Source organism: Balaenoptera acutorostrata, chromosome 2, assembly GCF_949987535.1.
Source record: "Balaenoptera acutorostrata chromosome 2, mBalAcu1.1, whole genome shotgun sequence".
NCBI classification, from domain to species: domain Eukaryota; kingdom Metazoa; phylum Chordata; class Mammalia; order Artiodactyla; family Balaenopteridae; genus Balaenoptera; species Balaenoptera acutorostrata.
Window position 1 is genome coordinate 30,986,869 of NC_080065.1, and position 14,809 is coordinate 31,001,677.

A 14,809-nucleotide genomic window follows, 5' to 3' on the forward strand; every position below is an offset into this window, starting at 1 on the left:
TGCCCTTCCCAAGTGCTGTCATAACACCCTTACCGCCCTGATCAGTATCTCACTGGTTGGTGATTTTGTTCCTTGTTTGACTTTATGTTTAACACAAAGTAAGTGCCCAGCAAATATCTGTTAAATAAATACATGATTTGTAAATAAACAATCCTTAGGGAAACTTCTCAGGATATTAACTCTGACAGCAGTCTCTGTTGAATGCCAGCCCTCAGTGCTTGGAAGGAGTTGAGAAGCAGATTAATAAACAGCAGGATTCACTACCTCTCATCCTTAAGAATCTTTGGAAGAAGACTACCACTGGTAGAGAGCCTTAAATACCTGCAAATCCACTTTCCCTGGGTAGCTGGTGGCCAATGGCTGAAAGGTGTGGGTATGTGAACTCTCAGCTCACTGGCCTCAAGAGCAGACAACTCCGAGATATAACTTTCACCCTGGAGCTTCCCTGTGGGAGCAGGCTGAAGCTAGGAATGTGCCTGAGATGGCAGCCCAGCTGTGCTTCCTTCCTTTTCTGTCTTGTTTCCCTCTCCCTTAGCTATCTTCCCTGGGAGCACTTCCTTAATGAATCCCTTGCGCACAAGTTTGCACCTCAGAGTCTGTTTCTACGGAACCTGACCTCAGACAGCAGTGCAAGATTGATAGAAAGGTCCATTCAGTACTTGACTGGGTTCCTGAGAAAGGCTAGAGCATTTCTCAGAAATCTTTGAAAAAATAGAAGTGATTCTCATTTGTGTGGGATGAAGTCAGTGTAAACGTGCTTTGAGATAGGAAAATGGATGAGATAATCCCTCAAGGAAATAATGTCGAACTTCACGGAATCCGACAGATGGCTCCCAGGGTAGCTGGTTGGCCTCTTCAGCATTAAGATTCTTAGCTCTGTAAAAGGGGGCTAAAACTACCCACAAATCAAGTCATGCAGGACAACTTATTTATGAAAAGCTCTGTCCCCCTGAGCAAAGCCATTCACCTACCAGCGTTCTTCCTGCAGGCCTGCTGGTTGCATTTTTGGAATTCTGGGGGTCTGGGTTCGTGATCACACAGGCATTGGTCTTGGTCTTCAGTTTTATTGTTCTCTGAGGCAACACAATGGACAGTCCTCTTCTGAAAGCCACCTCCACAGGATGCAGTGCACTGGAAGAGAGGGGCACAGGGAGAGAGTCAGAATTCTCCCCCAGGATCACCAGGGGGAACTCCAGCATAACTGCTTTAACCCCACGGTTGTCAAATAGGGGCAAGCCTCCATCACCACAAGGCTTTTTGAAGGAGTCATAGAATAAAGGCACTGATAATTTGGAGATGTGAATTTAGGAAGAGTTTATATTACAGATTGTGTGAACTGAATTCGGCTTAATTTACAATTGGGTTCTCTGAAGAATGTGGACAGAGGTTGAACTGCAAGCAAAATAGAAAAAAATTTTTCATATCTGGACTCTGGTGCCTCAGCAATCCAGTTTCTCTGAACTGGTTTTGATTTGGGGCTGGGAGTCAGATGTGAGGAGAGGGGACAGAGCTACGAGGAAAGCTGAGAGAGGATCAAAAGGGAAGAGGGAGAGGAAAAGCAAGGTGGAATGGAGAGGGAATGTGGAACGGACCTAGCTGTACCATGTGTGGCCTCAAGCCACCTAACAGACAAGATTCATGTAACGTCATGATGTGGCTTCCTGGAAGCAGAAGGGAGAGTCTCCGGCCTGGGAAACCATCCTGGGGATGTAAGAAAATGTGTCTGAATTTATTACATATACATACACTCTTTAAAAAAAAATTTTTATTGTGGTAAAATATATAAAACATAAAATTTACTACTTTAACCATTTTTTCACTCTACAGTTCAGTGCCTTAAATACATTCACATTGTTCTGTAATCATTACCACCATCCATCTCTAGGAGTTTTTCATCTCTCCAAACTGAAACTCTGTACCCCCAACCTACCCTGCCCCAGTCCCTGGCAACCACCATTCTATTTTTTGTCTATTTGACTATTTGAGGTACCTCATATAAGTAGAATCATACAATATTTGTCCTTTTGTGACTTGCTTCTTTCAATTAGCATAATGTCTCCAGGTTTCCTCCATGTTATAGCATGTGTCAGAATTTCCTCTTTAAGGTGGGATAATATTCCATTGTATGTAGATACCACATTTTCTTTATCCTTTCATCTGTTGATGGACATTGGGTTGCTTCCACCTTTTGGCTATAGTGACCCACATATACTCTTATGGTTTACATTCTATTTCATGTTTTACTACTTTTCCCCTCATCTGTTTTATGTAATCAAAATCTCCCAGAGGGCAGAAACCAGTTCCTCTTTCTTTGTTCTGCACGGTAAGTAGGTGAGTGCTAAACGCAGCCTGACCATTCAGTAAATACCCATTGATTGGCCGAAAAAGACTGCTGCATGGTAAATTCTGGAAAAATCTCCAGGCCCTAAATATCCCATTTGCCATTTGAAATATTATTGGTCAACAAGATTACTAGACTTACAAAAATACCCACACTGGACACCACTGAAACTCAGAATACTGTTACCAAACCCTGTTTCCCGTAAAACTCCAATGTGGGATAAGAGGAGAAACATTAAATTCTTCTTAACATCCACTGCTTTACTTTACTCTACTCTTCATAAAGCCTAGAGCAAGGCGATCAGCATGGAACTTTATGTCTGTTTTATAAAGTCAGAAATTACTCTGATTAAACCTAAAGGTAATTTTATTCAGTGAATTCACATCAAATTTTCCATGGATATGGACAAGAGAAAAGTAAGAAAATAACTACTCAGCTGATCCTGAGTAAATAAAAGTGTGCAACAGAGGACAGAGGGAAGAACAAGGGAAATTAATCAAGCCAGAATATGATAAAGGGTACTGGAGGTACTGGACCAGAATTCAGGAGACTTGGGCTTTTTCACTCACTACACATTGTCCTGGATCTCATTCAACCTCTCTTTTTCTTCCTCTGTAAAACAAGGTTGTTACAGGCAAGAATATACAATGGAGAAAAGACAGCCTCTTCAATAAGTGGTGCTGGGAAAACTGGACAGCTACATATAAAAGAATGAAATTAGAATACTCCATAACACCTTGCACAAAAACTCGAAATAGATTGAAGACCTAGATGTAAGACTGGATACTATAAAACTCTTAGAGGAAAACATAGGCAGAACACACTTTGACATAAATCCCTGCAATATCTTTTTGTATCTACCTCCTAGAGTAATGAAGATAAAGACAAAAATAAACAAATGGTACCTAATCAAACTTAAAAGCTTTTGCACAGCAAAGGAAACCATACACAAAACAAAAGACAACACACAGAATGGGAGAAAATAATTTGCAAACAATGCAACTGACAAGGGATTAATCTCCAAAATATACAAACAGCTCATGCAACTCAATATCAAAACAACAAACAACCCCAATCAAAAAATGGGCAGAAAATCTAAATAGACATTTCTCCAACAAAGACATACAGATGGCCCAAAAAACACATGAAAAGATGCTCAACATCACTAATTACTAGAGAAATGCAAATCAAAACTACAGTGAGGTATCACCTCACACCAGTCAGAATGGCCATGATCAAAAAAATCTATAAACAATAAATGCTGGAGAGGGTGTGGAGAAAAGGGAACCCTCTTGCACTATTGGTGGGAATGTAAATTGATACAGCCACTATGGAGAACAGTATGGAGTTTCCTTAAAAAACTAAAAATAGAACTACCATATGACCCAGCAATCCCACTACTGGGCATATACCCAGAGAAAACCATAATTCAAACAGACACATGAACCCCAGTGTTCACTGCAGCACTATTTACAATAGCCAGGTCATGGAAGCAACCTAAATGTCCATCAACAGACGAATGGATAAAGAAGATGTGGTACATATATACGATGGAATATTACTCAGCCATAAAAAGGAATGAAATTGGGTCATTTGTAGAGACATGGTTGGACCTAGAGACGGTCATACAGAGTGAAGTAAGTCAGAAAGAGAAAAACAAATATTAATGCATATATGTGGAATCTAGAAAAATGGTACAAACTGGTTTGCAAGGCAGAAATAGAGACACAGATGTAGAGAACAAACATATGGACACCAAGGGGGGAAAGGGCGGGTGGGGACAATTGGGAGATTGGGATTTACATATATACACTAATATGTATAAAATAGATAACTAATGAGAACCTGCTGTATAGCACAGGGAACTCCACTTCACTGTACGGTAGAAACTAACACAACACTGTAAAACAACTATGCCCCAATTAAAAAAAAAAAAGTTAGATTAAAAAAAAAAAGATGTGGTACATATATACAATGGAATATTACTCAGCCATAAAAAAGAAAGAAATAATAAGAGATTATCATACTAAGTGAAGTAAGTCAGACAGAGAAAGACAAATATCATGATATCACATGTGGAATCTAAAAAAGTGATACAAATGAACTTATTTATGAAACAGAAACAGACTCACAGACTTTGAAAACAAACTTATGGTTACCAAAGGGGAAAGGTTGGGGGAAGGGATAAATTAGGAGCTTGGGAGTAACATATACACACTACTGTATATAAAATAGATAGTCAACAAGGACCCACAGGGAACTGTACTCAATATTCTGTAATAACCTATATGGGAAAAGAATCTGAAAAAGAATGGATATATGTGTATGTATAACTGAATCACTTTGCTGGACACCTGAAACTAACACAACATTGTAAATCAATTATACTCCAATATAAAATAAAAATTAAATTAAAAAACAAAACAAACAAACAAAAAAGATGGAAGAGCTAATTCCAAGTCAAGCGCAAAAATAAGCAGAGAGGTCACTGCCTGTGCATTTATTAGCTAATTTAAATAACCTGTGATGGAGAAGATGCATGAATTTGTGTTGTATTAAATTAGAGGATTAAGCAGGAAGCATGGTTACTGATTTGGGTTTTGTTAATTGTGGTAATGCTGTGAGTTTGGGGTTTTAGAGACAAGGTAACTCTCTTAATGCTCAGTTCCACTTCTTTGTATCCAATAAAAATAAGGGATCTTTGTGCAGAACTGAACACCCAAAATAGGGATGGGGCTTAGCTCTAAGCTAAGATTGCTGCAAATGAATTGATCACACCCTACACTGAACTCTGCACTATCCTCTTTCAGTCCTGGATGCTTCTCTTCAGCTTAAACTGGCCTGTTTGGAAAAGTTGATTCCCAGGGCTCAGCAGATGATCAGCAAAGACTCTCTGTGAGAAGCTATAAAATAGACACATGAAGACTGGACTCTGTTAGTGCTATCACTCAACCAATATAGATCAAATGAAGAAATCATTTGATGATTTAAAACTGGTACAAACTAATGCAAGCATCTCAATTGAATAATTTTTTTTTCAAATAAATTTCTTTCTTTATTTAATTTTGGCTGCATGGGTCTTTGTTGCACACGGGCTTTCTCTAGGTGCAGTGAGCAGGGGCTACTCTTTGCTGCGGTGTGCAGGCTTCTCATTGAGGTGGCTTCTCTTGTTGTGGAGCATGGGCTCTAGGCACGCGGGCTTCAGTAGTTGTGGCACACGGGCTCAGTAGTTGTGGCTCATGGGCTGTAGAGCGCAGGCTCAGTAGTTGTGGTGCACAGGCTTAGTTGCTCTGTGGCATTTGGGCTCTTCCCGGACCAGGGCTCGAACCCGTGTCCCCTGCATTGGCAGGCAGATTCTTAACCACTGTGCCACCAGGGAAGTCCTTTAATAATTTTCTTGCACTTACTATTAATATATGTCAGGCACTGTAAGTACATAGGCAATATCCTTCAGTTCAATTATTGGAACAACCATGTAAAATAAGATTTGTTTTCAGGTGTTGTAGAATCAGATGTTCCTCTCCTCTGACTTTTTCCCTTTTTTCATAGCATTTAATGAAGGACATGGAGACACATGTCCTTCAGTTTTGGAAAATTTTTCTTGTATTAATTCTTTGATAATTTCCTCATTTCTATTCCATCTCCATCCTCCCTTTTTTTTATTAGCTTTTTAAAAAATTTTTTAATTTCATTTTATTTATTTTTTTATACAGCAGGTTCTTATTAGTCATCAATTTTAGACACATCAGTGTATACATGTCAATCCCATCCATCCTCCCTTTCTGAAATCTTATTATTTTGATGTTGTGCCTGCTGGCCTGATCCTCTAACTTCCGTATCTTTTATCTCATTTTGTCTTTGTCCTCATTTTCTTGAGAGATTTCTTCACACTATTTTCACAACCTTATGTTTGAATTTTCACTTTTGCTATTCTAAAAATTTCTAAATTCTCCTTATATGCTTTTTATATACCTTTAATCAGAAGCTAGCTCATGGATACAGTCTCTTATTTCTCTAAAGAGACTGATTATATATATTTTATGAGGAGTTCTTTCTTTCATGGTCTCTATTCCTTGGAGTTCCTTTTGTTCTGTTCATTTTGTTATTTTGTTCTTGGTGTGATAGGTTTTCTCAAATGTCCAGAAATCCTATGCTATCTATGTATATTTAAGATGAGGCACCAATGAGCTGACTGGATGTTCCATGGGTGGCAGGTGTTGAGACATGGCTTTATATAAGGTGAGCAGGAAGAGGTCTCTTATGTAGTTTTTTTCCTCTTGAGGCTAAGCTGGTCCCCTGCCTTTGTGGAGCTCAGTCGGGGAGGGGGATATCACACTATTTACTGTGTGTATTTTCATCACTTAATCACTGGTGAGACAATTAATCCTTTTGCCCTGATCAACTATGCTTGATTCCAAGGTATCAGAGGGAAGACCTCCAGGCTATGGTTGGGATGTAGGAAAATTTCTAAAGATCCAACTGCTTCTCTTACAAACTTTCAACCAACTCCCATTTTCCCTTACCCTCACCTCTGCCTTCAGATGTACCTGGAAATCTCTGCTATAGACAGTTTTTTTTTTTAAAATAAATTTATTTATTTATTTATTTATGGCTGTGTTGGGTCTTCATTTCTGTGCGAGGGCTTTCTCCAACTGTGGCGAGCAGGGGCCACTCTTCATCGCAGTGCGCGGGCCTCTCACTATCGCGGCTTCTCTTGTTGCGGAGCACAGGCTCCAGACGCGCAGGCTCAGTAGTTGTGACACACGGGCTTAGTTGCTCCGCGGCATGTGGGATCTTCCCGGACCAGGGCTCGAAGCCGTGTCCCCTGCATTGGCCGGCAGATTCTTAACCACGGCGCCACCAGGGAAGCCCCCTATAGACAGTTTTTAGCTTTCTCTGACATGCTACTAAGTCAATTGTAAGTTTGGCTATCTACTTTTTTTTTCGAAAATAAAAACTTAATTTTTTCAGATTTATAAGATAGTTCCCATTACATATAACATTATGGTCAAGGACTCTACAGCCACAAAAGCCCGCAGTCACATAAATATATCCAATCAATGCCTTTTCCTGCTAAATGAGGCATCTGATGTCCAGAGGGTCATGTTTTGAGTAGAAGTCGTCCTTAATGGGATGGCTCCCATTAGTACATTAGGAACTAGCCAAGTAACCTTGCTTGCTAGAGCTGTCTGACTCAGAGGAGAGGAACGGACAGATGGCCTGCTGATCAGAGGTGGGACAGAACTAGACTTTCTCTAGTGGTTTAAGATATTTCAAAATCTCAGAATTCAGATTTGGTTTCTACAGCGTATTTGGGGAGTTCCAACTTTTGGATGAAAAAGTAAAACAATTTAGTGGTAAGAAATAGAAGACTGCTTAAGAGGGGTCCTAACTGCCCCCTTCCTGCAGGAGTGAGGAGAGGATGGCCCCAAGCTCACCGGCCCTTGGCTTAGACCATCGTTCTCCCAGGAAGAGGGAGAGCGTGGCTCCGCCCCTCGACTCCTCTCCCCCATGGTTCAGTGGCACTGACACCCATTCAAGGTAGTGAACATCTAGAAGTTCCATATGCTGCAGCTGGAGTTTGCCAATCAGATTCTGCTTGGAGCTTTAAATTTATTTATTTATTTATTTATGGCTGTGTTGGGTCTTCGTTTCTGTGCAAGGGCTTTCTCTAGTTGCGGCAAGCGGGGGCCTCTCTTCATCGCGGTGCGCGGGCCTCTCACTATCGCGGCCTCTCTTGTTGCGGAGCACAGGCTCCAGACGCGCAGGCTCAGCAGCTGTGGCTCACGGGCCTAGGTGCTCCGCGGCATGTGGGAATCTTCCCAGACCAGGGCTCGAACCCGTGTGCCCTGCATTAGCAGGCAGATTCTCAACCACTGCGCCACCAGGGAAGCCCTGCTTGGAGCTTTAATGTGAACAAGTTTGTGTAAACTGCAAACAAGCCGTGGCACAAGTCTCCTGGGGCACTAGCTTTGCTCCCCCAACTTGCAGAGCAGAAGACAGGAATACCCCAAACCAAATAAAAGCCCAAATAGGCATCTAAATCTGGAGCAGACATTCATTCTCCTGGACACCACCAGCTGCCCCAGGTGATGCTAAGGCACAGTCAGTTTTACATTAGAAAGTAAAGCCACCTCTTAAACCCAGGACATAGCTGGCTATCTACTTCTATCTTCCAAAAGTGTATTGACCCCATCCCTTTGTGTTGTCTCCTGTCCTATTCTCTGTCTTTGTGGGTTTGTGCCACTTTGAGCTGTTTTTTTTTCTTCTTCTGGCTGTTTAATGGAGTTTGGGGAACAGAAGCAAATGTATATATCCGATCCATCCATATGTCTTACTTGAACTCTGGTAACTTCTCCTTTTTGCTTAATAACAGGTAATGAGGTCAAGGACAATCCTAAAGGCTGGCTTGGTAGGTGGAGCTACCTCCATTGCCCCCTATTCTTTGATATGCACAACTGATGAATTAGTAGTACATGGCTCTTCCAAGGAAACTTTAACTCATCTCCACCTCCAAGAGACTGCTACTTCTACCTCCCTCTAAGGAAGTTCTGTACTTCTGCTGTTGGAAATTTTTACATCTCAGAAATACAGGTCTACCTCATTCTTAAAAGGGCAGTACTATAATAAATTAATAAATTAACCAGTTCCTCCATCAATGGACATTTAGATTATTTTCAGGAATTGCTATTATAATAAGATGGCAATGAACATTCTTTATAGTCATCTAGGATTATATCTGGTGGTATATCTGTGGGTTAAATTATTAAAGGTAGAATGACTGGGTCAGATAGTCTATGGATTTTAAGTTTCTCACTGATTTTAATACTTTCTATTCTAACGTCATACAGATGATTATAACCAAAGAAATGTGCTGGAAATCTGGCTAAAGAACAACCACACAAAACTTCACAATTTACAACCTCAGTGTTACCTAACGCTGACATTACCTAAATGTCAAAATGAGGAGCAGCCTGCATTCTTACAGGAAAACGGGAATGTTTTTGACAATTTCCTCTTCTCAGTGTGTACCCTGAGAGCTTATGTTTCACACATTATTACTATTGTCATATTTACTGGGATATCATCATCATTCTTGCCAGAAAGAAAACTGCATTATCCAAATTTCCTTTACAATGAATGATAAGGTACTAGAGCCTCGGGGAGTTGACAGTGACACTTAAAAAATGTTTATCTGTAGTTTTTAATCTATAGGATTTTGTGCCCCTGAATGGGCCCAAATTTATAGCATTTTCAGGACAGTTCAAAGTATATCAAATTTTCTTTTCTGATGGTCACATTTGATTTGATTAGTGATGCTTATAATTGTTACACAGGGCTCCAGGGTATTTATGAAAAGCCTAATCCTGAAACACATCTTTATCTGTTGAGGACAATTTTTTCAGGTTGTGAAATCAAAGATGGATGAGGAAAATTCGTTTTAGAAATAACTGAACCTCCAATAAATAGGAAATAAAGTATATTTCCAAGGGAGATATTGTAAGATGCCTAAATATAAATTAACTTTTCTTCATATGAAAAATAATACAACTGTATGACATTGTTTTCTGTTGTTCACATGACCCATGGGGGTAGGGTGAAAACTGGTCCTGGACCTGGCAGACAGCTTAGTAGAATGTATAACCAGAAGCTTGCCCAGACACCAGAATCTCCTTTGGCAATTCATCATGAATCAGCATTAGATGCCAATGAATATAGGGCATTCATAGAAAATACTATGGGTTCTGTCTAAGGGAATGGTTGATGTCATTCTTCATTGTCTACTAGGCATTTTTTAAGCTATAAAAATAGTAAAATATGTATTTTTTAAAATATGTATTTTTTATTTGTTACAGGCTAACTGATTAATGTACAATGTTCCTTAAGCAATAACGAGTCATCTTGTTCTTCCTGGATTTGAGTGGGAAGAGACCAATACAACCTTGAGTTGGATGCACCAGCAGGAGCCTTTGTTAAGAGTACATGCCACGGAACTTTCCTGGTGGTGCAGTGGTTAAGAATCCGCCTGCTAATGCAGGGGACAGGGGTTTGAGCCCTGGTCCGGGAAGATCTCACATGCCACGGAGCAACTAAGCCCGTGCGCCACAACTACTGAGCCTGTGCTCTAGAGCCTGTGAGCCACAACTGCTGAGCCCGCGTGCCACAACTACTGAAGCCTGCGCACCTAGAGCCTGTGCTCCACAACAAAAGAAGCCACCACAATGAGAAGCCCACACACCACAATGAAGAGTAGCCCCCACTCGCCTCAACTAGACAAAGCCCGCGCGCAGCAACGAAGACCCAATGCAGCCAAAAAAAAAAAAAAAAAAAAAAGTACATGCCAGCATTCAAATGGATCATGGCTATGCAGGTATAACTACACAACTATAACAATGACAGTTGCTAAGAACATAGCAACCTAAAAATATATTGGGACATTATGTTTGGTAAAATACTGCATTAGGCTCTGTTATAATTATAACCATCAAAATATACTTACACAAGAACAAGTTACTTTAAAAATTATTAATAGTTGAGGGGTTAGTGTATCAGATTCTCTTGGCTCACCCGTCTCCCAGCTGTTGGCCTTTGATGGGCCCCAGCTGAGGTGGCAACCAGCTTCATGGAAGCACAACTCATTGGCCTGCACCTCATGCATGCCCTTGCTGTGTGCCTCTTACCCTGACAACGGATTTTCTTGTTGCCAATGAGATGTGAGACACAGTGGGACTTGCCCACACATAAATAACCCAGGACAATGGGGGATGCTACCCATCTAAGGGGAGACTTTTTACACAATCCTGGGAGATAGGAGCCGGTAGATAATCTCCTCTCTTCCTGCCTCTGGACAAACTGCTACAAGAGACAGTAGTTCAAACAGCTTTTAAAAGACCTTCTTTCGAGAGCAGGCAATCAACTGCTCTTGACACAAAGCAGTGGTCAGTTAGGAAAAATGATCAGCCTGGTAATGCACCACCTCATACTTGATTCTCCTCCTTCCCTGCCTCCTTCCTCTTTTCTATCACTCCTGCTTCCCTGACATTGTATTTCCTTACAAAGTATTAGATTTTTTCCTCAGCTTTATTTTCTAGAGAACCTAGGATACAATAAGTCAGAGTGATGGAAGAATCTGTCTATGGAAGAATTTTTTTTATTTTCAGTGTCACTGATAGTCTTATTTCTACAATAAACTTTGTAAGAATCATAAACCTTTCTCTCATTTACAATTTAACTATTTCATTTGTCCTTCCATCAAACATGCTGGCCATCTAGCAAACTGATAATCTGCAGGTTGACAAGAGACCTGAAATTCACTAAATCATGCTAAGCCTCAAGCTTCAGGGCACATGCAACTCCTATTTGCTCTGCAAAAAGCCGGAGGATCCAAGATGTTAGGACCCCAAATCACTTTTCCTTAGGCTTTGTGCCTCTGGGCTAGTTTTCGGTATTTGATCTTTTCTCTTTTGAAAGTATTTGATCTTTTTCTCTTCTGAACTCAGGACAGTTAACACTGACCACCATGTCAGCCATGGGTCAAGTTTTAGCAGACTTAGAGGTAGTAGAGAGCAGAAAAGTAAAATACAGAACTGAAATATATAGAAACACACTTTAAATCAATGGATACATTAAACATTTACAGAGGTTATATATGACTTTTAAAATCAAAAGAAAACAAATGTTATTTAAAAAAAATAAATGAAAGAGATTATAACTGACTCTTACCAGGTCCCAGTTCCCAGTGGCCCAGTGACAGCAAGGGTGCCCATTGCAGGGTGCAATGGATGTGGGCCTTTTCGTCCAGTCACACAGGCCTCCTGGACAAGTCACTCCTCTCTTCTGAACTCCGCCTCCACATGACCTGGAACACTGGTCCACAACAGGGACAAAGTCAGGTAAAAATCACATGGTGTCATTTTCAGAGATAAAGGGTAGGGACGTGTCTTTTTTCACTGTATCTTCAGTGCCTGACACTGCACCTGGCAGATGTGAATATTCAGTAGATGCTGAATAAATGTTTACTTTATTTAGAAAAAATACTTGACAGTTCATCTCTAGTTCCACACCCTGTATGTCAACCCATTGCCCCCTAATTATTAAGTAAGAGGGTTTTTTTTTTTCCTTTTTCAGTTTGGAAATAAAAAAATGAATGTTTCAAGTAAGTCTGGAACAAGCATTTTTTCTTTTCACTATGACATATTATTAAGTTACAAAGATATACACGTATATAGTATAAAATATAACCTATCTTTACAGCAGAAATTCCCATGATTACTGAATAAATATTCATGATTACTGAATATTTCAAGTGGGGATTAAAAAATCAGTTTGGTAATCACTGGTTCAGCATTACTTGAGACAAGGCCTAGCTTATTGCAGTACATCACAAAGTTGGTAGCAACAATTAGGCCCAGCTGTATTAACTCCAAATCTAGGTAGCTTCGTCTTATCACCAAAACATGTTCCTAGTGTCTGTCTGAATTCACAATCATGTGTATTTAGATGTTTTTCATCAAAGTATGCTAGAATAAAGAATTTAGATTGCCAAAACAGCTATTATTAATTTTTAAATAAAGAACTCAAGAAAAGACAGAAAAACTCAATAGAATTATATTTTCTTTAAATGCTTTTACTATTATTTTTGCTGTGTATACTCCTATTAAGACTATGAGTATCTCTATTGGAATCTGGAACATTTGTGCCAGGTTCCTTACAATGACCACTCTGTTATTTCAAATGACAAAGGTGAAACAAGCCCCAGGACTCAGCCCTTCCACCAGCAGGTGAGCTCCAGACCCGGACCCCACAGGGCCCATTGCCACCTGCACTGGAGCCTTGCCCCACCCACCAGTGGGCCAACAATAGCTCCAAGATCCCCAGGCCAGGCAGCTAGCCATGTTATGAGCTGGCCCTTCCCATCAGCATGCCAGCAGCCACCAGATGAGGCAGGGCCTAGGAATCAACCAGATCAGGAAAAACCCCACCTACCAGAGCTCCTACAGTAGTTGGTCCCACCACAATAGAAGGGTCCATGCAGCCCACATAGGGGGCACCCCTAGAGCACACAGCTCTAGTGACCAGAGGTGAGTGTGCTGCTGCCCCCACTGGACATATCGTACATAAGGCCACTTCTGTAAGACTGGGACATGTAACCAACCTACCTAACAGATAGAAATAAACACAGAGAATTAGGCAAAATTAGGAGTCAGAGGAATATGTTCCAAATGAAGGAACAAAACAAAATCTCAGAAAAAGAACTAAATGAAGTGGAGGTAAGCAATCTACCTCGTAAAAAGTTCAAGGTAAAGATCATAAAAATGTTCAGCAAACTCAGGAGAAGAATAAATGAATAAGGTGAGAATTTCAACAAAGAGTTAGAAAATATAAAGAAGGACCAGACAGAGATAAAGAATACAATAACTGAGATATAAAGTACATTAGAAAGACTCAACAGTAGATTAGATGATACAGAGGAACATATCAGTGAACTGGAAGAGTAGTGGAAATCACCCAAGCTGAACAGAAAAAAGAAAGAATTTTTAAAAATGAGGATAGTTTAAGAGACCTCTGAGAAATGCAAATCAAAACTACAATGAGGTATCAACTCACACCAGTCAGAATGGCCATCATCAAAAAATCTACAAACAGTAAATGCTTGAGAGGATGTGGAGAAAAGGGAACCCTCTTGCACTGTTGGTGGGAATGTAAATTGATACAGCCGCTATGGAGAACAGTATGGAGGTTCTTTAAAAAACTAAAAGTAGAACTACCATATGACCCAGCAATCCCACTACTGGGCATATACCCTGAGAAAACCATAATTCAAAAAGAGTCATGTACCACAATGTTCCCTGCAGCTCTCTTTACAATAGCCAGGATATGGAAGCAACCTAAGTGTCCATCAACAGATGAATGGATAAAGAAGACGTGGCACATATATACAATGGAATATTACTCAGCCATAAAAAGAAATAAAATTGAGTTATTTGTAGTGAGGTGGATGGACCTAGAGTCTGTCATAGAGAGTGAAGTAAGTCAGAAAGAGAAAAACAAATACCGTATGCTAACACATATATATGGAATCTAAAAAAAAAAAAAAAAATGGTTCTAAAGAGCCTAGGGGTAGGACAGGAATAAAGATGCAGACGTAGAGAATGGACTTGAGGACACGGGGAGGGGGAAGGGTAAGCTGGGATGATGTGAGAGAGTGGCATGGACTTATAAATACTACCAAATATAAAATACATAGCTAGTGGGAAGCAGCTGCATAGCACAGGGAGATCAGCTCAGTGCTTTGTGACCACCAAGAGGGGTGGGATAGGGAGGGTGGGAGGGAGATGCAAGAGGGAGGAGATATGGGGATATATGTATATGTATAGTTGATTCACTTTGTTATACAGCAGAAACTAACACACCATTGTAAAGCAATTATACTCCAATAAAGATCTTAAATTTAAAAAAAAGAAAGAA

At 40.3% G+C, this 14,809-nt stretch overlaps 1 protein-coding gene across 4 annotated transcripts in view; it reads right to left on the reverse strand.

The window, feature by feature from the left end:
* ADAMTS12 (ADAM metallopeptidase with thrombospondin type 1 motif 12) overlaps nucleotides 1–14,809 on the reverse strand; it is a 394,047-nt gene that overhangs the window by 20,663 nt on the left and 358,575 nt on the right. For all 4 annotated transcript variants that reach the window (XM_057540921.1, XM_057540922.1, XM_007192239.2 and 1 more), the window contains 2 exons: nucleotides 12,065–12,208; nucleotides 972–1,131 (listed from right to left, as the gene is read on the reverse strand). In XM_057540921.1, the coding sequence (XP_057396904.1) occupies nucleotides 972–1,131; nucleotides 12,065–12,208 (304 nt within the window). The remainder of the gene's footprint in view (nucleotides 1–971; nucleotides 1,132–12,064; nucleotides 12,209–14,809) is intronic.